This window comes from Balaenoptera ricei, chromosome 11 (assembly GCF_028023285.1).
Source record: "Balaenoptera ricei isolate mBalRic1 chromosome 11, mBalRic1.hap2, whole genome shotgun sequence".
In the NCBI taxonomy this organism is placed as follows: domain Eukaryota; kingdom Metazoa; phylum Chordata; class Mammalia; order Artiodactyla; family Balaenopteridae; genus Balaenoptera; species Balaenoptera ricei.
Window position 1 is genome coordinate 60,285,435 of NC_082649.1, and position 23,940 is coordinate 60,309,374.

Consider the following 23,940-nt stretch of genomic DNA (forward strand, 5'->3'; position numbering starts at 1 on the left):
ACTGTCAACTCACCTCACCCAAGCTAGAGCAGGTGTCAGAAAAAGTCTCCACTACACTCTGAACCTAGATCCTCATTGTAAAATAAAGCAGTTTGTTTGAAGTCCCTATCATCTCTGACATTTCATAATTCCAAGATTCCCAGTCTGTATTTCTTGCTAGAGAAGTATGCAAGCCAATTGGTGAGAGGCTTGGAGACTGAAGTCTGAGCCTGTGCTTGAAGGGTCCTCTGTCTGGGAGGTTCTGTGTGTCTTTTAAAGATAAGGAAGGGGTGGATGTGAAACTTAGTAAGTGCTCGGTGCATTTCTGCTAAATGAACTAGCAAATTAATGAATACATGAATTCATGAGTAAATAAAGGAGTGAATAATCAGTAAGTCACGGGAGTGAGGATGGAGTCAAGGAAGGCTTGGCAGAGAAGATGCTGGAGCTGGGTCTGAAAAGGTCAGAACAAAGCCTGAAGCTGGTGAGGGGGCTGTGACCATAGCTAGAGGTTTCCTTCCGGGCTTTTTCCTAGTCCCGCCTCCTCCTCCCACATGACAAGGTCCTAACAAAATCCAGGGTAACGTTTTGCTCCCAGGTACTGTCTCGCCAGGGTTATTTACTGTAACTTGCAGTAGTCACCAGGCAAGGTCCAGGTGGACAGATTTTTCTACCCTCAACTTGTCAAGACCTCCCAAACTCTCTGGCACCCAGAGAACAACGTGTCCAGAGCTCAACCTGGAAGAGCACAGCCATGGTGCTCTGGGGTCTGGTGCTGGGAGCTCTGATGGTGGCCACTGTGGGGTATCTGTGCCTGCAGGAGCTGCTCCGGCAACAAAGACCCAAGGAGCCCCCTCTGGATAAGGGCTCCGTGCCCTGGCTGGGCCATGCTATGGCTTTCCGGAAGAATATGTTTGAATTTCTGAAGCACATGCGGGCTAAACACGGGGAAATATTCACGGTGCAGCTAGGGGGCCAGTACTTCACCTTTGTCATGGACCCTCTCTCCTTTGGCCCCATCCTCAAGGATACGCAGAGAAAACTAGACTTTGTGGAGTATGCGGAAAACCTGGTGCTAAAGGTATTTGGATACCGCTCCGTACCGGGAGACTACCAGATGATACACTCAGCCAGCACCAAGCACCTCATGGGGGATGGCTTGGAGGAGCTCAACAAAGCCATGCTGGACAGCTTGTCCTTGGTTATGCTGGGACCCACAGGCCCCGGTCTGGATGCCAGTAGCTGGCGTGAGGATGGCCTCTTTCACTTCTGCTACAACATCTTGTTCAAGGCCGGCTACCTGAGCTTGTTCGGCTACACAAAGGACGAGGAGCAGGACCTGCTACAGGCAGAGGAATTATTCGTGCAGTTCCGCAAGTTCGACCGCCTGTTCCCCAGGTTTGTCTACTCCCTGCTGGGGCCCCGGGAGTGGCTGGAAGTGGGCCGGCTCCAGCGTCTCTTCCACAAGACGCTCTCTGTGGAACACAACATGGAGAAGTACGGCATAAGCAACTGGATCACCTATATGCTTCAGTATCTGAGGGAGCAGGGAGTCGCCCCAGCCATGCAGGACAAGTTCAACTTCATGATGCTCTGGGCCTCCCAGGGTAACACAGGGCCTACCTCCTTCTGGGCCCTCTTGTTCCTCCTGAAGCATCCAGAAGCCATGCGGGCTGTGAGGGAAGAGGCCACCCAGGTACTGGGAGAGGCCAGGCTGGAGGCCAAGCAGTCCTTTAACTTTAAGGTCGGTGCCCTGCACCGCATGCCGGTGCTGGACAGCGTGATGGAAGAGACACTGCGGCTGGGGGCCGCGCCGACCCTCCTCAGGGTGGTGAACGATGACCACAGCCTGAAGATGGCCAGTGGGCAGGAGTACCTGCTCCGCAGTGGAGACATCCTGGCCCTCTTCCCTTATCTCTCAGTGCACATGGACCCCGACATCCACTCCGAGCCCACCACCTTCAAGTACGATCGCTTCCTCACCCCCAGCGGCAGCCGAAAAGTGGACTTCTACAAGGCAGGCAAGAAGATCCACCACTACACCATGCCATGGGGCTCGGGTGTCTCCATCTGCCCTGGGAGGTTCTTGGCCCTCAGCGAGATGAAGCTCTTTGTCCTGCTCATGGTCACACACTTTGACCTGGAGCTGGTGGACCCTGACACACCTGTGCCACCCGTGGACCCCCAGCGCTGGGGCTTTGGCACCACACAGCCCAGCCACGACGTGCGATTCCGCTACCGCCTGCGCCTGTGGAGTGAGCTCTGCCCAGGTGGCCGCAAGCCTGGCTAGGGGGTTCCCTTGGGGTCTCCACCTCCTCTCACCCCTCTGAAGCCCCAGACCACCCCTTCCTCTGACCTGCTTGCCCTCTCTGCTCTTCGGCCTCCTTCTAGTCACCTCACAGGCTTATTCTTCTCTCTTTAAAACACTGTCTCTCACAGTGGATTCTGCAGAAACTGCGTCTCACAGGAAGTCCAGGGAAGGGGCAGTATCTGTGGGCAACTCAGTTTGGGGGCTAATACATGCCTTGACAAGTCCTGCAGTGTAGACACTGGTTACGGTGGGCAATGCAGCATCTTGCAAACGTTTAGTCTCCACCCTCCCACTCTGCTTTGTTTTTTTTCCCTCAACACTTATTCCACATCCTGTGGAATTCAGGGTTTAGGACAGTGTCATCCAATAGCAGTATGAGGCAAGCCACACGCATAATTCTTAATTTCCTAGTTGACACATTTTTTAAAAAGTAAAAAGAAAGAGGTGAAATTCATTTTTATATTATATTTTACTTGACCTGATATATCTAAAATATTAGCATTTCAACAGGGAGTCAATATAAAGGTATTAATGAAATACTTTTACATTTCTTTTTCCCTTCAAAATCTGGTATGTACTTTTTAACGCTTGATACTGAGCATATCTCAGTTCAGACTAGCCCCATCCTAAGTGCTCAATAGCCACGTGGGGCTAGTGGCTTCTGTATTGGATAGAGCAGCTCTAGAGAAGGGCTGCCTTTCATGTAGGAGTTGTTCAAGGTCCCTCCTCTGTGCCCTCCTCTCCCCTCTGCACGCCTACCTTGGGGTGATCTCAACCCCTCACTTGGTTTCCACAACCATCGCTGAGCTCAGAGCTCTCTGCTAACTCCAGACCCCCAATCTCCCCACAGGGGTCTCACAGCACCTCTGACTCAGTTCGGCCCATGCAGAACTCAGCATCTGTCCCCCAAACCTCTGCCCTGAACCACCTGCTTCTCCTGATTTCCCTGCCTCTCTTTACTTGGGACACCACCATCCACCCCCTCCCCCAAGGCAGATACAGAGGAGACACACTGGCTCCTCCCTTTCTCTCCCCCATAGGGAGAGAGTTCTGTCAGCCCGACCCCCTGTGGTGCCACTGAACCTTGTCCCCCCCCTTCCCCCCCCACCCCCCACTGCCTTTCTCATAGCTCAGAACTCGACATTTCTCTCCACGTGGGGCCTGTGGGCCCTCTGTTTACCCTGCTGCCAGAGACTTTTTTTTTCCAAAAGCACCTCTGGGTGTCCCCCTTTTACTTTTCTGGCTCCCCATCACCTCCACACACCTGACATTTAAGTTTTGCCACAGTTGGTCCCCAAATTTTCAATCCAGTGCAATTCAACTTTGGCAACTTTCTCCGGTGGCACTGTCTGTAAAGTACAGGGCTCGCTTTCACTGTTAACCCTGGTGCGAGCTACTCCCAGAAGCCTTCTTTTTTTTTTTTAAGTTGGGTGATTTTCTTTTTATTTTTTAAAAGTTGTATGAAATTGTTCCAGATACATTTTCTGGGAATGAGTTTTCCCGGAAGCCTTCTTGAACCTCGCCCATCCCATCCTCTGGCCAGAAATGGCCTCCATCCCCTGGATCTGATCTCCCCTACCACCGAGTGTATCACAGCACATCTGTTATGTCATTGCTTTCTGTGTCCTGGTTTCTGCCTCCTGCCCCCTGCTCCAGACTGGAGCCCATAGGGCTTGGTATCTTATCCCTTCATCTCTGACCCCAATTCCCTAAATGTAGATTAAATTACAGAAACATGACTTCCAGACTCGGCTAATTTACTTCATGTCCTCAAATAATTTCCTTCCCCTCCCACCTTCACTCAGCTTTCCGGCCTGTGAAATGGAGACAATCCCTGTTGCCAGGCGTGCTTACCGGGGCTGGGAGAGAGCGAGAGGGTGCTACTGCCAGAGCTGCAGCGGGCTGACGGCAGGGCCCTGGCTGGGGCTGGGATAGGAAGGGTAGTGACCGTGGAAGCTGATAGAGCGTCCTGGAGAAGGGAGGCCCAGGCAGCATGGATCCCTGTGGGAAGCATGCAGTCTTAGCTGGAGGTAACTCCTGGAGGAGACAGTATGTCTCTCACAAAAAGCAAAGCCCTTACCTTGGAACGCACTCTTTTTCCCAGGCCTGAGGAATGTAAAAGAGATTAACAAAGCTATCTCAAGCCAGGAGACCTCAGGGAACTGAGAGTCCTGGTTGTTCGTTATGGCTGGGGGCTGTGTGCGAGCCTGGTTAAGGGAAGATAATGTTCAAGGATAGTTGTTGTAAACTTGTTGACGTCCGTGGTGACGTCAGTGGTGGTGACTGAACTGAGATAAGCAATAAGCAATTCTATGGGTTCATTGTCTAATAATGAGTTCCTCTTCTGTCTATATAAGATTCAGTAAATTCTAAATAAAGTGCCTTGCAACCATCAGTTGTCTTGGTCCTTCTGACCCCATACTCACGGTGTTATTCAGTCCCTTACCCCTCTCCAGGACCTGGAAGACCCCCTGCGGTGGCTGGACCGTCGCAGATCCCCTGCAGGGACCACCCAGGGGGGCTTCTCTCTGCTACCCCAACCCTACACCTCTGACTGGCCTCTTCCTTTGTCTTAAGGTTGCCTGTTTTGCCCCGAGTTTGGCCAGGATAACAGGCTGTTAGACTGGGCAGGGGCCGGGCCGGGGACAGGAGTCTGTCCTCACTAGCTGTGTGACTCTGGGCTGGGGCCTGCCTCTTTCTGGGTCTAGCTGCCCCAAAATGGTGACATCTGCCCAGAGCCTGATAGGGTTCTGACTGGCTAGGAGAAGCCAGACATCTGACCCCCTTCCACAAGGGCCAGGGGCGCAAGGAGAAGAGCCCCGTGGGGAGCACAGGAGAGGGAGAAGGGGGCTTGGAGGCCAGGACGTGTCTCTGGGCAGCTTACCAGCAACCTCCTCCACACAGCCAGGCCCTGTGCCAGAGCAGGTGTGGGAACAGGGATAAAGACACAGGGCTTCCCCACACCTCCTTGGCCCTGCCCGGACATGGGTGCTGCATCCCTTCATTTTCCACACACCCAGAGGACTGTGGACCGGGAGCCGGGCCTGTGGACAGGCTGGGACGGGGCTGCGGGCCCGAGCCCACTAAGTCGGGACAAAGAGGCCTCAGCTGAGAGTGACCACGTGCAGATGTCCCAGGAACTGCATGGATCCTGTGATCGGTTTGAGGGTCTACCTGGGACCGAGGGAAGCCTCAGGGGAGTCAGGTGTGAGGTGAAGACGAGCGTACCATCCCACAGTCAGGGATGTCCACCATAACAACAGGCCCCCCCCTGCAAGAAAGTGGCGAGCAGCCAGGATTAGCCTGTGCACGTGGAGGCCCATGCCCACCTGCTGGCAGGAGAGGGGCCCGTGGCACCTGTAGTTGTATTCCCCCTGGCCTGGGGACTGCTGGACACACCCTCCACAAGGGCACCCTTCCTGCCCCGGCAGAGGCCTCGGGGCAGCGAAAAGACTGAGACCCACAAGGACGCATCTAGGCGCTGCCTGTCCTCACCCAGCAGTTCTGTCTGCGAACCCCTCATTTCTGCACCAAATTTTTTCTCCCTCTGTGTATCCTCTCTGAGGATAGCTTATAACAAAGCAAGATCAGGAATGATGTGCCTGTGGTGGAATTGCAGGCCTCTAGGAAAATAAAGAGATATGTTTCTATAGGCAGTAACTGCTGTGAACGCTCACACCACACTTCACAAGGTGGAGGGTGGGCAGCTCTGTTCCCAAGCAGAGCCATGCCCGCCCTTCTCCCTGGCTCAGCCGGGCGGGACAGTCTCCCTTGCCTCAGAGCCTGAGAGCCAAGAGAATCCTGGGGGATTTCCTCAGACCTCAGGTAGGAAATACAGGTATGTTAGGCAGTGCAGACGGGAAGCCAAGCCTCGGGGTGGGCAGAGAGTGGAAGGAGGAACCAAGGTCCAGGCTGGGAAGTCAGGTCAGGATGGAGAGGGCACTGTCCTGGCTCTCTCCATCCTGACCTGTGTATGAGAGCCAACCCCCAATTCACTCCCTGACCAGTGCCAGCGAACCTTCTCGCAAACTGTGCCACACTCAGAGCCCTCACTGTGGTCAGCTGTGGTGTATGGCAACTAGACAGTGAGAGGGACCAATGGGCCACCTGCAGCCAGGCCTTCTCCTCCCCTTTAGGCACAGGCTTCAGGGCATTACGTCTTATACACCTGTTATTTACAGAGAGCACACACCCACACTTAACACAGCCGGAGAAAGGCACATAGGAACACACGGAAAACCCACGGGCACATACTCAGACCCACATGGACACAGAGACACATTCATGCTAGATCCATATACACAGCCATATGTGCTCCACACAGCCCCAACAGCAACACAGACACACGCACACAGACCACCCCCCCGCACACACGCAAATCCACCAATGCTGGTGACAAGCCCTGCTGGGTGTCCCTTGCCTGGCATACCTTGTCCCATCCCATCTGTGTATCATGGGCACCAAGTCAGAGACTCTGGGAACCTAGATCCTACCAGGACGGCTCAGGCTGTAACTCACCAGTCAGGCTGCCATGCGGGCAGGACTGAGGTCCCCGGTTGGGCAAGATTTCAAGAGCTCTAAAATAGAACGTCACCACCACATCCTCAGACAAACCACCACCTTCACATCCAGAGGATCTTCATTTCCCAGGGGACTGAGTGGGCGCACAGTCCTTCCTGACAGCGGGGAATCTGGGGCCTTGGGGAGAGAGAACCAGAGGCACTAGAGCTGACACAGTGGGAAAAGTCAGCCAGGTCAACTCAGGTAACATCCAGGGACAGCCCTGCTCATGACACATGTGCTGTGACCAGACCATCCAAGCTCAGGGGAAGAGAAGAAAGAGTGGGCAGGATACCGACCACCTGCTCAATTCTCTATCCATCCAGCTATTCATTCAAAAAAAAAAAAAAAACGTAGTGAGCACCTACTACATTCCCAGCACTGACTGAAGCATGGGGGATGCAGATTTTACACCAGGCAGAGTCCCTACTCCCCTAGAGCTTACGTTCACCCAGCCACATGTCCTCCTGGTCTCCAGTCTATCCATCTAAAGGTTTCCTTCTGAGCACTACTGTCTGCCAGGCTCTGGGCTGGGTTTTGCAGGACAGACATGGCAGGACATGGCAGGTTGTGCCAGGTGGCTCTGGGGGGTAGGAGAAAGCAGTGATGCTTTAGAAGCTCAGGAAAGAGAGATGGCACTGTAGGCCAGGGGCTCCCCGGGGAAAGGCTTCTCAGTGGACGTGTCAGTGGGCAGGAAGGATGCCGACCGTGGGAGACATGAGGCACCCAGGCAGGGCATATCCGTCAGGAGTCCTTAGATCGCAAGTAACAAAACACCACCACCCCAAACTGGAAAGGAATTTATTGGTTCGTGTCACCGTCAAGTCCAGGCTTGGGATGAGCTTCAGCCGTGCCTTGATTCTAGGGCTCGAGCGCCGCCCCCAGGATCTGCTCACTCACTGCTGTCACCTCACCTTCTGAAGTTCGAACCAATGAAGGAGCAGCTCCAGACCTCACATCCCCTTGGCTTCAGTTTCATGCCTCTGTTCTAGCATGCTCTAGTCAAGTTACGTTTCACAAGCTCTGCCTGGGTCATGTGCCCATCCATAAATGAATCACTGTGCCAGGGAAACATAAGGTCGTCACTGGTCAAAGACCCATGCTCTACCCAACCTCTACCCAAAGCACAGGGCAGAGTGACCCCGGAGTGGTTTCCCAGAGCAAGTAGGATTCAGTTACACAACAAGGGTGAGGGGATACCTGGCTGGAAAATGATCCCTGTTCCATAAGGGAGCCGGAAAGCGTAAAAGCAAAGACGGGAACGTGCAGGAAAGAACAATGGGTGTGGCAACCAGGAAATGAAAAGGGAGGTGAAGGAGTACAAGGGTGAAATGGTGTATGGGATTCTAATTGTGAAAGCTCCAGCCTTAAATTGGACAAAGGTTCTGGACTTGGTAGTGCAGGGTCTAGGGAGCCCTGAAGGCTCCTGAGAGGGGGCGTGGGAGGCAGAGGGAGGCAGATGCTCCTGGACCACCAGGAACACGTGCTCACTCTGCCTCCCACCCGCAGACTCCCATGTGTGGAGCACCTCCAGCCCCTCCTGACTGCCAGACCCCGGAGCCACCATCAAGGCTGTGATAGTAAACAATCTTGCAATAATATCTCCCCAGCTGAGCCACAGGGAAGGCGGCAGTCTGGTGGGTGGCAGGCCTCGGGCTGCTCTGAGGGGGATGGGAGAGACGGCTGAGGGTGTTGTGGTTACTCTGGCTGCTGGTGTAGGTTAGATGACAGGAGAGCACGAGGATAGGAAGCCCAGGGGTCAGCTGGGAGCCATTCAGGCCAGCGAGTGTGGCGTCCTGGCAGGCAGTGGAGAAAGAGGAGGGAGAAGACAGGAGAGAGCGAACGCTGCTGATGGCTGAGGACCAAGAACTGACTGGTTACCAGCACCGTCACTGAGACCTCTGAAGGGAGGGCTTTGGTGGATGCGCAGCTGAGCTGGGTCCCATCTGCTCTCGTGGACGGCGGTGTGGCCACTCAGGCTGAATTCTTCCCCGCGTCCCCCTTGTCGGGGGAGCCCTCAGCCTGCCTCTCCCCGAGGTCATTCATGCCAGTTATATCTTCTTGGCCACTGAGCCTACTACTCTCAGAATAGCTGGACGGTGGGGCCTGGGCAAGGTAAGGAGCCTGGTGTCGTCGGAGCACAGTGGCCAGGAGAGCCTTGAGGTACTGGCGGAAGCGGCGGCTGGAAAACGCATAGAGGACGGGGGTGAAGCAGCAGTGGAGGAAGGCGATGCTCTCTGTCACCTGCAGCGCGTAGTCCAGGCGCTGGCTGACCGTGCAGTCCCCAAAGACTTGCAGGTCCAGCAGCGAGTGCAGAAACAAGGTGACGTTGTACGGGAACCACAGCACAAAGAAGGCCACCACCAGGCCTATGGCCATCCTCAGAGCCCGGCTCTGGCCTGGGGGCCTCAGCCTGGCCAGGACAGAGCCAATGCGGGAATAGAAGAAGATCATGGTAAGGAGGGGGAGGAGAAACCCCAGGAGGTTCTGCTGGAAGCGGAGGAAGAGCTTCCAGATGGTCCCATGCCCCCCAAAATCCGCAAAGCAGTCCCACACGCCTGGGGCGTTCTCATGCGTCCTCACAAAGACCATGTCGGGGACGGAGGCAGCCAGGGCCACAGCCCACACGGCAGCTGCGAGGAGCAGGCTCTTGGCCCGGGTCCTCAGCCGGTGGTGAGGCTGAGCGCAAGCAATCTCCAGGTACTTGTCCAGGCTCATGCAGCTGATGAAGAAGATGCCACTGTAGAAGTTAACGGTGTAGAGGGTGCTTACCACCTTGCACAAGAAGCTCCCAAAGACCCAATGCCAGGCCACAGAGATGCCCCAAAAGGGCAGCGTCACCACAAACAGGAGGTTGGAGATGGCCAGGTTCAGCAGATAGATCTCGGTCATCCGCCTTCGAGGCACATACCGGAGCAAGACCACTAGGAGAAGGAGGTTCCCGCCCAGGCCCAGCACAAAGATCAGGCCATAGAAGAGGGGCAGAAAGACTCTGCCGAACGACAGCACCTCGTCCTTCCTGCAGAGCATGAAGGCCACGTCGTGCAGGTAGTACTCATAGTCATAGAAGGAGCTGCTGTTCTCAGAACTGGCCACCTTGGCGGTGGGTGTCAGAGGAGAGGCGGTGGCGGCCATGGTGGGAGGACACATCCAGGGCTGGAGCTCTGTGGGCCAGAGAGCAGTGTGAACAACAGGAGACGAATCCACCCTCTCTCCAAACCCACTTTAGCCACTGCTCTGGGGTGTCCAATAGGCTCTTCGCATTTACGCCAGTAACCCATAGGCTAGCAAGCACGAGAACAAGCATGAGGAGCCCAAGGCTACCACTTAATAGTTATGTCACCTTGGGTAGCTGACTTAACCTCAGGTGTTCTCACAGTACTCACTTCTTTCATGATGGTTTCTCTTCTTTATTTTCCCCCTCATCATTTATAAAGACTGATAACGTCTTTCATGTTTTTCTTTATTATTTAGGGATACCAATTCACTTATTTATTGTGTACATACTCTTCCTCATGCGTGGCTTGGAATTATTCTTCTTTGTGTGGCTTATAATTTTTTTTTTTTTAATGAGAGCTTCTCTTCAGTGGGGCTTGTTTTTTCTATAAATACCTAGTGTGTCTACTCTGGCTTTGAGCTCTTTTTACTTCTCTCACTTGAGGATTTCCCTTCCTTTGGTTATTTTAAAAATATTTTATTTATACATTTAGTTTTATGTCAATATCTTCATTTATAAATATTTAATATTTTAAAAATATTTCATCCACTATTTCTAGGTTTTCAGCAGAAAGGTGTGAACCATCATGTCGATAGACTCAGAACTAAACCTAATCCCTCAGTTTCCCCATCTTTAATATGATATTAATTATAGTGCCTTTTCGTGGGGTTCTTGTGAGGCTTAAATGTTATAATGCAGGCAGAGCATTTCGAGCTCTATGAAGAATGCCCAGAACATAGGAGGCACTCAATAAACATTTGCTTAAATTATTGCTTTGCCCAGAGCTGAGTTCATCATCTTCCAAACCAGCCTCTTCTCCTCTCCTTTGTCTATCTAACTGAACAGCACCACCAGCTACTTGGTCACCTAAGACTGAAACGTGGGAGACATCACAGACCCCTTCCTCACACCCCTCACCATCACCCTGTGTGTCTCTACCTCTTTACTGCTATCTCCAGGTTCCATAAAAATACATACATGATAAAAATACTTACATGATACTCTTTTAATAAAATTAAGACAAGTGAAACATATATATATAACCACCACCACCTCAGGAAGGATATAAATATATGCTGTGAAGGAGCTCAAAGAGATGAAAGACAGGGGAAAGACAGGCACCAGACTGAAGATGGTGGCTGCCTGGGCAGGAGAAGCCAGAGACATGGGATGGGGCAGGTGACTGTCCATGGTCAAGTTCTCTCTGGGCAGCAGTTTCCCAGGTTTTAATTGTACTATTAAACATAATTTTAAAAAGAGAGCCTCACGTGAACCAGTGAAAAACGTGTCATGAACCAAGGATTATGCTCAATCCTGTTCTGTGTTCTAAAAGGAGAGAGACTTCATGTTCAGCACGTTAGATTGTTCACCAATGGGGAAGAGGGTTTGGGGAGGAGAGAGGAAGGAAATAAAAAAGAATCTGTGGCCCAAGCAGGCAATCATGCACAGGCACCAGAATAAGACCTGTAGGCCGGTGATGATAATGGGCCACAAACCCAGAAATACAAATCAACTCCACCTTGTACCTCTGTATTTTAGTTTTTATTCCTTGATTCAAATGAGGCTGAACGTTTAATACACCTAATGTATTATTTTGTATGTATGTCTTCTGTGCATGATTTATTGTTTTAATGGGTGGGATTCTCATTTTATAAGAGGTTTTATATAGTAAGGATTTTAGCTTTTTCCATATATATTGCAAACATTTTCCCCAGTCCTTCCCGGTAGAAGTTTTGCCTGGTTTTTTTTCCAGGTAGAATTTTGAAAGAAATGTTGACTCAGGTCCTCAGCTGACCCTTCTAGTATCCATGACACCGTGACCCTGTGATGGAAATATGCAATTCTGCTGAGGCAGAACCTCTCTCAGGAGAGCCCTGGAGTCCTCCTACTCCTTGAGCCTCTGCCCCACCCTTGGGCTCCTGTCAACTGGTTTCTGTGCCAGATGTTGGGGAAACACAGACGTCCTATCCCCACCCCAAGACCTCGGCCTGGGAGGCTTTAACTAGGGCTGGGCTCTGCTCCTGACTGGCCTCGAGAACTTGGCCCTGTGCCTTCCTTCCCCCGTCCTTCACTCCCTTCCTGTGCATCTGGGCTCTCCTGTCCCTGAGCCCCTCTTTCCTGGGCACCAGTATGGGCACCCCCCACCCCCAGCACATGGCTGGTTTGGGAGCCCGTGAGCTGCTGGCGTTGGGAGGAGGGAGTGCCCTTCTGCACTTGGGCCTGACTAGGGCTTATTAGTCAGGAGTTACCACTAATTAAATACCAGCTCTTCTAGTCTGTTAGCACTGACCTTGATCCTGACCTGGCTTCTGAAAGTCTCTGACTTTTGCTTTAACAAACAACCAAGTCTGATAATTGCTTTAATCAAAGCCAGAAGTCAGGGTCAGCAGGCCCCAGGCTGGACCAGGTCACCTTTACAAGGCTCCCTTCACCTGGAACACTCCGTTCTTCTCCCTCTCGGGGCCTCTGGCCTCCTGATCGTTCACCTTGGGAATCTTTCCACATTCTCTGGACCTCTGGGGCCACCAGCCCTCCCATCACTTTCATCAATAATACCAACAAGGATGACAACAGCAACCAGCATGTGTCATATGCACATGACAACTGGCCAGGCACCTTCATATCAACTCTGGTAGTCCTGGAAGGCAAACCAGGAAGGAACTGTCAGCCCCACTTAACCCAGGAGCAAAGTAACTTCTCCACAATCACGCAGGAAGTCACTGGCTGAGCTGCATCTGAGCCCCAGGTCTTCAGACTCAGAAACAGTGCCTTGTCCCTGGTCCCATCTCATTCTCGGCCTCTGTTCTGCCCTGTCTAGAAGTTATCAAAAGGGGCCACCTGAGAGAGGTGTGATTTGAGCTCAGGAAGTCTTGGTTGCCCAGGTGTCGCCCTCATTGGCTGGTCCAGCCTCGGTAGATTCCACCATTAATGCCCCCAAGGCTTTATGGAGCCTCCTTGAGAAACGTAGTCTCCCTACGGTCAACAGAGTAGCCTCCCAAAAACATCCACATCCTAACCCCTGAAGTCTGTGGATATGTTACCTTACATATCAAAAGGGACTTGACAGAAGTAATTAAGGACCCTGAGCTAGGGAGAGTACCCTGGATTATCCCGGTGGGGCCACTGTACTCACAAGGTCCTTTACAAGGGAGGCAGGAGTATCCGAATCAGAGAAGGAAATGTGACGATGGAAACAGAGGTCAGAGGGATGCGGTTACAAGACAATGGATGCAGGCAGCCTCTAAAGGCTAGAAGAGGCAAGGAACTAATCCTCCCCTGAGCCTCGGGAAGGAATGCAGCTGGGCTGACCCATTTTAGACTTTTGATCTCTAGAATTTTAAGATAATAAATTTGTGTTGCTTTAAGCCACTGAATTTGTGGTAATTTGACACAGTGGCAATAGGGTCACTTCCGGTGACCCTTTGTGCCCTCCGCATCTCACACTGAGGGAGTGAGAGTGCATGGTGTCCACCTCCTCCAGCTTACAGGTGGGGAAACAGAGACTCAAAGAGAGGGAACTACTTGTGCAAAGCATACAGTGAGTCATCTCCGTACGGCTGCACTGAGCCACAAACCCCATGTCTGACTGCCCTTCGGGTCTCTGTTACCCCACCCCTAACACTCCATCTAGCCCTGTTCTGTTTTCCCTTTTTTTGTTTTTTCACTTTTCCTTGTTACCTGAATTCATTTATTTGGCTTACCCAGAAACACCGTGAGAGGAATGAATTGCAGTGTCAGTTATTCACATCTTAGCAGATAGTAAGGCAACCCCGAATGAAGCTCTGGAGTAGAGCCTCTGGGGAATCCGGAGAACTAGATAGAGAGGAGGCCAAAAGGAGCAGGGACAGCAAGGGCAAGGTCAGCTGAGCTCCCCGTACAATGAAGCCAAGGGCACAAGGGCAAACTACAGCTTGTCTCTGGGGCAGTAACATCATCCTGAGGCTGCTGGCCTGGGCTGGCTCCAGCTTTAACTTAGCAAGAATCTGGCTGGAGATTAATGTCTTCTCCTGAGGATCCAGGCCTCCCCTCCCCAGGCCTCTCAGAGAAGTCAAAGTTGAGGCAATAAGAGAGAGGATACTGCTATGTCCATCTAGACAGGAAGGTAGCTATGTTAGTTGAGCTCCTTCTCATTTAATCTTCACCATAGTTCTGATAAGCAGTACCATTATGATCCCCATCTTCCAGATGAGGAAACTGAGGCTTGGAGAGGTGAAGCCCAATTGCCCACAGCTTAAGATCAGCAAATGATGGGCCCAGGATTGGATGGCCCTAACAATACAAGGTAGAACTGTAACAGAGAAGAACAAACCTGACTCCACATTGGCTCTGTTGCCTGGGCTTAGCCATGCAGGCTCTGCACCTTTGTCTCATCCAACAGGAAAAGAATGATGCTTACAGCCTGAAATATACATAATAACCCTTTCTCAAGGCTCTGCCTCCCAAGCTTGACCATTAAAGGCGTAACACTTTTCATTCATATAGAGATAAAAATTTGCAGAACAGAAAATAACATTTGTCTTGTGGAAGGTTTACAGGAACATCTGACCAGTCCCACGTGGTCAGCTGCAGGAACAAAGGATTATCACATCCCCACCGAGGTCTGGCTGGTACCAAGAGGTCTGCAACAACCAGCCACACCCCGCTTCCCTTTTAGTATAAAAGAAGCCTGAATTCTAATAACTCAGGTAAGATGATTCTTTGGGACACGGGTCCCCCATCTTCTCGGCCTGCTGGCTTTCTGAATAAACTCGCTATTCCTTGCCCAACACCTCGTCCCCTGTCGTGCAGGGGAGCAGTACAAGGTTGGACTCAGTAACAGAACTGGCCCTTTTCCCCCAGCTCCCCTTTTCAACATGAACCAAACTTGAGTTTGAAGGATGAGCCTCTGATAGTGGGACTTCTGGCCTCATCAATGGGCGGCAGAGAAGACTCAAAGTCAGCCATATGCTGAGGCTGGCGAGAGCCAGTAATGCAACATCTGGGAGGCATTCAACAACCAATCATGGAATTAACCAACTCCACATTCGGTGATAAGTCAGTAGCCTGAAATGGGTCATGGTGGGAATATTTACACCAAGGCAAATGCTGTAAACCGGAGCTTCCCTTCCCTCGCCCACCGCTGCTGAGAATCGGCTGTGGAACCTTCACCAGCATACCTCTGACCAGGACCCCATGGAGCATGACCAAACCTGCCCGTCTTGCTGTCACCCACCACCTTCCCTTTTACACCTTTCACGTCAACCCCATGGCTGCCCTCCTCCCCAGCCAAGAGGTCTTGAGGACAGGGTCACGTGCAGGTCCCCTCCCAGCTGACCACAGCACCCCCATGCTGAGTATGCTGCCCACAGTCGGCTGAGACCAGTGAATAAACAAGATCAAACGTGACCCTAAGAGGCCACACCGGCTTTCGTAATATAAAACAAAGAATAACATTTGAGATCACTTTCAGTGGATGATAATTTTGCTGGCTTCCTTGGAAAAAGATTTATATCCTTTAAAATGCAACCTCAATCCTCCCCTCCCAGGAGGCTACCTGGGCCACTGGCCTGGTGAACCCCCTGCCCCAGCCCCCCAAGCACTCACAGAAGGTCACTCCTCGGCCTCAAATCCACCTCCCAGAAACAGAGTCACCTTTTGAGGATCACTTGCCTCCTCTGCTAGACTGGGGATTCCCAGGCGCTGGAGCTCCCCGGCACAGGGCTGACATCTGAGAGGCATTCAACAAATGACCATGCAATTAATCGGCACAGTCACCCTCTCCCTCCCTTTTTCTCTCACCTCCTTTTTCCCTGGTCTGATTTTCTCCCTCCCACACTGGTGCCCGGCACACAGCTGAGCCAAGACCCTCCTTCCGTGAGTTATTCCCTCAGCTTGGGCAAGCTCTGCCTCAGCAGTCTTGGGAGCCTGTGACCACGGAATGTGACCGGCCCAGAGCCCCCACTGTTTCCACTTGAGCCAAGTTCAAGGCCGCTTCCAGCTGGCGCAAGCCTCCCTGTGGCCACACCCTGCTCCCTCCCTCAGAAGGCTCCCCTGACTGCTTTGGGAGGACTAGGGTGGAGATAAGAGTCCCAAGGCCTGGACTCCAACCTGGCTCAGCTGGTGATGGGCCCCCCTCTCTGCCTATAATTCTAGCATTCCCATCCCATCCCGGCCCAGCTGTGGCTGGAAAAGTTGAGGCAGGAGTTGTGAAGTGACTGACACTCCGACCACAGTGTCGGGCTGGGGAAAGTGCTCTGTTGGGGCACAGGTGGGGGACCTGGGAACAGCATTGGGATCTCTCTTTTCTTCCTCCTGGGTTTGGGAAAACACAAGATATTAAACTCTACTGTATGTATAACAATAACAACAATACCCACCACTTACATAGCACTTCCTATGGGCCAGGCTCTGTTCTCAGAACTTTACATGCATTAATTCATTTCATCCTTGCGATAACACTCTGAGGCGGATAGTTATTATCTCTATGTTACCTGTGAGGAAACTGAGTCACAGAGGGGCTAGGGAACATGCCCAAGGGCACACAGCTAGTAAGTAGCAGAGCTGGGATTTGAACCCAGGCCCAGAGTCTGGGCTAGCTCATTAAAAGACAGGGGTGAAGGTTGGGGACTAGAGACGGAGAGTGACAGGAGACCAGGCTGCCATCGCTCAGGATGCTTGAATGGAAGGCTGGTTGTGGGACTGATGGTACGTGAATAGAAAACAGGAAAAGGAACTGGGAGCCACACAAGGACAGGAGGAAAGAGGTCCAGGGCCATGGGAACGGCACGCAGGGAGAGAATTCAGGAATGACCAACTCAGGGGGCACAGCTTGGGTCTCTGCTCCACTGCTCAGTTTGGGATGCTCTTGGGCTTAAACCTTCGTGCAGTCCCAAGACAAAGGCAGGGCTTCCATCCTGAACCCTTGAATTCCACGAGGCTGTTTTCTCATCATAAAATAAATAACACTACAGCAAAGGATTTCGTGGGATTAAATGTGGTGCAGTTATTATAATGGCTAACACCATGCAGCCCTGACGGTGTGCTGGGTGCAGGGACAAGGAGCTTCACATATATTATTTAATCCTCATATTTACCTTATAGAAATTAAACACTATCATTAGTCCCATTTTGTAGCTGAGAACACTGAGGCACAGAGATTAGGGAACTGGCCCAAGAGCAAGTGAGTAGTAGACCAGGAACTAAAACCCAGAGTCCATGCCCTTTCTTCCACCGTGCAGCATGGCTTAGTTCCCTGACCAGGAGTTAAAACCATGCCCTCAGCAGTGAAAGCGCAGAGTCTTAACCACTGGACGGCCAGAGAATTCCCCAGAGTCCATGCTCTTAAACACTCAATTACATTGCCTCTCAAAGAAAATAACAAGTGAGTTGTGGTCCCTCCCCCCGCCGCTCCCCTACTTGCCCGCCAAGCTTTATATGTGTTAAGGTACTTACTGCTCTCACAACGACCTTTTGAGACAAGCACTATTGTTATTCCCATTTTACAAGTGAGGAACTGAGGCTCAGAGAGGGGGAGTAACATGCCCAAGGACACACAGCAAGTGTACTGCAGGATTAGAAATCAAGTCCCAGCAGTTGGCTCTAGATCTGGAGCCTTGAACCACACACTGCGAGCTGCTGTGAGCCCTCGAAGACTCACAGGACCAACAGCTGCCCCCTGCACGGTCCCCCTTGGGAAGCATGGCATTTGGATTCATTGTGATGTATAAAACACAATGAAAACAATATAAACCAGTCCTGACATTTACATGAGGCTCTTTTATACCCTGGTCCTTGCAAGTCTTCCTGGCTTCCCTGTGAGGAGGGGAGCAGGTATCCCCTCCCCAGTTTCACAGGAAGCCCAGGGCCTCACCACAAACCAGGCAGAGCTGACCCTACAGCGCTGATCACTGAGCCCTGGACCACTGCACACACTCTCCCTCTTTACGTTTTTAACATGCATTTTTCCTGATTACAAAAGTAATGTATGCTCAATGTAAAATGTGAAAATACAAGAAGAAAAATAGAAAAGAGGCTAAAAATCTCCCCATAATCCTACCTCCCTCCAAAATAACCCTTGGGAACATATTGGTGTATCTTTCCTTTTTCATGCCCAGAGCCCCCATCTCCTGCACTAACCTTCCCTAGGTTTGTGGAGTCACAGAGCCTGGCTGGAAGAGAGTGGCCTTGTCCGGTCCCCCCCAGGCAGGGGGCCCCTTGCAGCCTCCTGATAGACATGCTGCCTCCTACTCCCTGAGATCCGTGAGACCCACCCACTCCCCACTCCCTGGGATCCCACATTACTCCATGTTTCCTGGCTCTTACCAGGAAACAGAGATGCTTGTGACATTGATGAAATCATAAGAGCAACCCCTCCTCCCAAAGTTTGTTGCAATTAATAAAAACTAAGCAATTTTAGAGCCCGACTCTTCAAGGAGCTGCTGCTGAAGATTTTCACATCTTTCCTGAATTATTTTTGCCTTTTTTTGGGCCTCTCTTGTTGTCCAAAATTTCGCTACTCGAGCTCCTCGCGTTTGCATTTCAGCATTATGCTGGGGTCAAAATGAAATACCCACTCCACCGCCACCACCCCCAGGGAGGGTGGTACACTCAGCATGGTGCAGCATGGAAGAATAGACTATAGATTGGTCCAGTTCTTAATGGCTGAGTAACCCTGGGCAAATTACTTAACCTCTCTGAGCCTTAGGTTCCTCACCTATAAAATGCTTCCTGGTGGCATTTTTCTAATAATTAAATAAGTGCCTAGCACACATTGGTTCCCCTCCAGACCCTAAAATGACACTTGGCTCAAGCTGGGATGAATAAGAGGGGATCCTGGGACTGTTTGGGGCAGATGGAGGGGCTGAGAACTTGGCAGGAGTTGGGGGTAAAAAGAGAGGATGGAGAGAGTGTGGATGTGTGCTGGGAACCTCAGCCCTGGGAGGGGGACCCTTAAAGGCCATCTCATCTGTCCCCATCACAGTACAGCCCAGAGAGGAAAGGGAATGCCTGAGGTCACCCAGCCATGTCGGTACCAACTCTCAGGGATTTCCAGAATCCATGAAGCAGATTCTCAGAGCCGGAATCAAGGGGGCAAGGGGCCAGCAGACCACCTTACTCCCCAGCTGCTGGGGCAACTGCTCCAACAGCTGCCCTAGAGACAGAGCTCCACACTCACCCCGCTTAGCACCTGCCTCTCCCCACACTGTCCACACTCTCCGGGCCACTAGATCCAGTCTCAACCTGTGGCCCCTGTGTAGGGCCCACCCCATTCCGAGAGTTTCAGAAACCTACCAAGCCAGCCCCACTTGCCTAGGGATGTCCACCTCGCACCCAGGAGGAGAGCAGTAGCGCCTGGTCCTTCTTCCTCAGGGAAGTGCAGAGGGAGTGATTCTTCATAAGCTCTTCCCCTCCCTGGACAGCTTCCTGCACACATCCTGCCTTCCGGCTGGAACAAAGTACCTCTCTGTGCCTGCCCCAGACCCACCTCGGCTGCACAGCCACAAGCTGTTTCCCTCACTGAAAATGAGTCAGGCTCAAATGACTGTCCCCATGGAAGAACATCTCCCCCAAAGATAGTCTAATTACTTTGGAAAACATGTGTCCGCAACCACACTTCTCTGGAACGATTCCCCAGCAGCTGGGCCAAGGACAAGAACTGCCTCAGTCCAGACTTCCAGGCTTTCGCTTACCCTGTCCCCTATCTAGGTGGCCTTCCCAGCCTCCAGCTTCATTGGTCCTGGATACCTCCCCAGCAGGATTCTATCCACTCCCTCATTCACCCCCAACTCTCCTTCTCTGACCATAACTCCCTCCAAGCAGTGCTGTGTCTGTTCCACCCACAGTGTCAGCGATAGTCTTATCTCCTAGACCTTCTAGATCATCTTCCCTCTTTCCCCTTCCCTACTCCCCCTGCCACTCCCATCATGGCATGAATCTCCGCATAGCTAGCTGTCTGTTCACTTGTCTGCTCCCCTACTGGGTCACGAGCTCCCAGGGCAAGGACCATATCTGACCCACCAGCCTGAGTCCAGGGCCAGGCAAGAGCAGACTGAATGAACGAATATGTGTGTGTGACACACTGCCTGTCATATGCTTGGCAGTATGAGGGTACCTCTTCGCCAGGATGGCACCTGTGGTCCAGGGTCAATGTCTCAGCCACCTTCACCTCCAGCCCCACTGCCAGCCCGACACACAGTAGTTGCTTGGTGAATGCTCGTTGCCCCTACCTGAATTGAGCAGTAATAGAATAATGTCAGGTGGTTACAGGCACTGGCAATGGGGTCACACAGAGCTGGGCTTGAATCTGGCTATGTACCTGCTGTGTGACCTAGAGGTGGTGGCTTCACCTCTCTGAGCTGTGGTTTTCAGATCTTTTGGGGGTGTGGGGATGATGCCTCCCTCAGACAGGCCTGAGAACTGAATGTCCCCAGAGAGGTGGACAAAGGCAGACATTTGCCTTTCTCTGGCATCGACAGGCCACAGGAGGCCAAGCCTGTGATGGGTTCTCACTCCCACAGAGGGAAGCAGGGGACCTTCCTAGTGGGTGGGTCTCCAGGCCAAATGCTAGTTACCAATAGGGAGAATAAGGCCATAGAGTCCTGCTTCCACCTTGGGGAACAACTAAGTTCTAGAACCTGGGCTCCTTCCTCACCCCCTTTTTAAAATTTAATTTAAAAATAATTTTTAGACTTGGCAAAAATTGTGCACAGAATTCCTGTTAACATCTTACAGAACCACAATACAATGATCTGAACCATGACACAATACTATTAACTAATCTGCAGACCATATTCGAATGTCACCAATTGTCCCACTCATGTCCCTTCTCTGGTCCAGGATCTGAAGCAGAACCCCACCCTGCATTTTGTTGTTGCGTCTCCTTGGTCTCTCCATTCTGGGACAGTTCCTCAGTCTTGCTTTATCTTTCATGACCTGAAAGTTCTGAAGAGAACTGTAGAATGTCCCTAAATTTTGGTCTGATGCTTCTGCATCATTAGATTGAGGCTCTGCATTTTGGGCAGGAACACCAGAGAAGTGACGTGTCCCTCTCAGCGCATGATTACCAGATGCACCTGATTTTAATACGGCTCATTACTGGCAATGTTAACTTCGATCACTTGGTAAGGTAGTGTCTGCCAGGTTTTTCCACCATGAAATTACTATGTATTCCTTTGTAATAAGCATCTCGTGGGGAGGTACTTTGAAACTATGCAAATATCCTGCTTCTTATCATACTTTTACCACTAATTTTAGCATCTACCAATGATGCTTTCTGACAACGATTATTACTGTGGTGTTTGCCAAATGGTCACTTTCTATTTCCATCATTCTTTCTATATTTTGTAATTGGAATTTTACTGTAAGAAAGTTAGCCTTTCTTCCTATTTATTTATTTATATCAGTATAGACTCATGAGTATTAATTTTATTTCATTATTATCATTATTTCTTTTGCTGTTCAAACTGTCTCATCCTCTTTTGAAATATCTCAAACCGTCTGCTTCCTGCTGACTTGATTTCCCAGCCACAGCACATCAAACACCCCCTGATGGGCAGGGCAGGTCACGGGGGCAGCTCAGAGTCTTTGCATGAGTGGTCAGGTTTCCCTGGAACCCACTGAGGCATCTTTCCAGCAAGAGCTGGGCCTTTTCCTGGAACAGGCAGGTTCCAGTCAGGGGAAGTCAGTCATGGCTCCAATGCCAGGGAGTTCCAGGAAGGGCTGGCCAGGTAGGCCCAGGTCCTTCCACTCCTCCCCAGTCTGTCATCCTGCTCTCCACCCCAATCCTGACCCGGCCCATAGCTGCACCGGCCAACCTCATGTCCTGAGATTTTCATTCTCGACTCCCCCTTCTCTGCTCTGCTGCAGTGACAGTTGCTGAGAAGCCCAGGTGGCAGACAGTTGGGCAACACCTACTCAAATTCATACAGAGGAACTGCTCTCCACCTAAGAGAGAGCTACCAGCTGTCTTCCACTGGCTGCAAGGGCAGCCAAAACAGTGACTGTAGTGCACTGCGGCAAGAGAAACTAGTCAGGGGGCAGCGGGACTTTCCCATGTGGGCTGCAGGGAGAGGGCTCTGAACTCACCTTCTCTGCTCTCTTTAAGATGTGCAAAGATTATCTTCCCTGGGAAGGGAGTAGACCCAGCCTCTGAAGCCACTCAGCCAGGATACACAGGCCTCTCCCACAGGACACAATGCCCTAAACTATAGGGTAGTGACCTTAAAATCTTTACTATTCTGTCATACTCCTAACTCACAGGACACATTTACTAATTACAGTGAAAAGGGGCATCATGTTTTCAAAACACCTGCTTCTCTCTTCAGCCAAGGACTGACTGTGAATCTGTCAAGCTTTTGCCTGCAGTCTGTCCTCCACGAGCCAGCTCCAGGCCTGTCTCCCCCCAGAAGCCTCCCCAAGTCTCTCCGGGCCTCCCTGATGCCCTGCTCTGAGCTTCCCGAGTCTGTAAGGGAATTATTATTCAGGGGCAAATCTGTCTCTCCATCATTCTGCAAATTCTCCAAGGTCAAGGGCCTTGTTCCTCTGCACGCAGAGTATCCAGTGCTACCCACACAGAACAGGAGCTAGAGAGGCGGCCAGTTGATTTGCTGATGGAGCCCAGCCAGCACTTGACAAAGTGGCTTTTAGATGAAAGAGCCCCGGTTTGGCCCTGCCTCAGCCTCTGTCTCACTTGCTGTCTCTTTCTCTCTATTTCTCTGTATTCCTTGGGCAAAGTTCACCCCATTCTGGGCTGAGCCCACAAGAGGGTCAGTCTGGTCCATCTCCAGGGTCTTAAAGTTGGAATTCCTAAATCACAAACTTGCCCCACAGTTTAGAAGTTCTGTTAGCGCCTGTGTCTAGTCACTTTGATTAGACGTTGTGTCAAAATCTCAGACCAGTTTCTTCCTATTATTCTCCATTGACAGCACAGCAGGAAGGAAATGTTCATCTCACCTCTTCCATTACCTCTTTCTGCGCCGCCCCCGCCAGCTGGCCCCCTCCAGCCACCCCAGACATGTGTTGTCTCCCCTTTTGTACATCTGCCCAGGGTCTTGAGCTCAGGGCCTTGGGAGGGGACTGCTTTCAGCTAAGGTGGGAGGGGGTATGTAATCTTTTCGCCACTTACCAGTCCCTTGCTGTGGTAAAAACATATCTGTTTGAAATCAACATATTTATTCATTTATCAAAATACCTTCAACCATATATTACATGAGCTAATGTAGTGGTTCTCCAGATGCCTTCTCTGTGGGTTAGGCCAAGCTGAGGTTATCACATCCATTTTGTAGATAGGGTTGCCAAGGGTCAGAGAGGGAATGTCACTTGCCCAGAAACCCACAGTTGATAGGAGCCCCTGGACTTTCTGATTCCCATGCCAGTGCTCTCTCTCCCATAATGTATGTGAATATTCTGTTTAATTCTTTGCTCCTTCCTTCTCCCTTCCCTCCAACTCAGATCTAGTTAGCTGTTCTAGGACAGAAATTATTTCTTACTCATCTGCGAATCCCTCACAGAAAAGCCCAGCCAGGGCTTGACATGCAGCAGACATGCAATACAAGTGTACTGGGTGAACGTATGCTTCAACATTGAAAACTCCGCAGAATTACTTACTTTTACCTAAGACTGCTCCCAGCGCTGCTTGGACACAAAGACTCTACTCCCTGGGGCTTCTCTGGAGAGCGGTTGTAGAGGGTTGGACCCGATGATGTCCATACTCCATCAGCTGGCACACTCTGTTGTTGGCTCTGGGACTTTGCCCATGAGGACATGACTGAACCCAGGATGCCTGGCCGGCCCGAGGTCAGGGACGGCAAACAGCAGCAGCTTGTACGTACCCTCGGGTTCCAAGCAAAGACAACATCATGTAGGGCTTGGAAACTGGTGCTCATAACAGAGCCTG

The 23,940-nt window shown here is 51.5% G+C and overlaps 2 protein-coding genes across 35 annotated transcripts in view; one reads left to right on the top strand and one right to left on the bottom strand.

Annotated features, from left to right (window-relative positions):
* Nucleotides 1-733: 733 nt before the first annotated feature.
* LOC132374887 (5-beta-cholestane-3-alpha,7-alpha-diol 12-alpha-hydroxylase) lies at nucleotides 734-2,269 on the top strand. Its single transcript, XM_059939278.1, has one exon. It carries the CDS (start codon nucleotides 734-736, stop codon nucleotides 2,267-2,269), a length of 1,536 nt encoding a protein of 511 aa, XP_059795261.1.
* Nucleotides 2,270-7,637: 5,368 nt separating this feature from the next.
* ACKR2 (atypical chemokine receptor 2) overlaps nucleotides 7,638-23,940 on the bottom strand; it is a 110,441-nt gene continuing 94,138 nt past the window's right edge. For 30 of the 34 annotated variants that reach the window (XM_059939301.1, XM_059939280.1, XM_059939300.1 and 27 more), the window contains one exon: nucleotides 7,638-10,014. In XM_059939301.1, coding sequence (XP_059795284.1) covers nucleotides 8,825-10,014 — 1,190 coding nt within the window. In that variant the 3' untranslated portion in view covers nucleotides 7,638-8,824. Of the gene's footprint in view, nucleotides 10,015-15,698; nucleotides 15,758-15,845; nucleotides 15,954-19,337; nucleotides 19,407-23,651; nucleotides 23,743-23,940 lie in introns of those variants that run through there. The other 4 variants (XM_059939313.1, XM_059939314.1, XM_059939311.1 and 1 more) reach the window with 4 other exon arrangements.

What these genes read in the sequence shown, in the direction of transcription:
- LOC132374887 (XM_059939278.1), top strand. Translation starts at nt 734, where the DNA reads ATGGTGCTCTGGGGTCTGGTGCTGGGAGCTCTGATGGTGGCCACTGTG.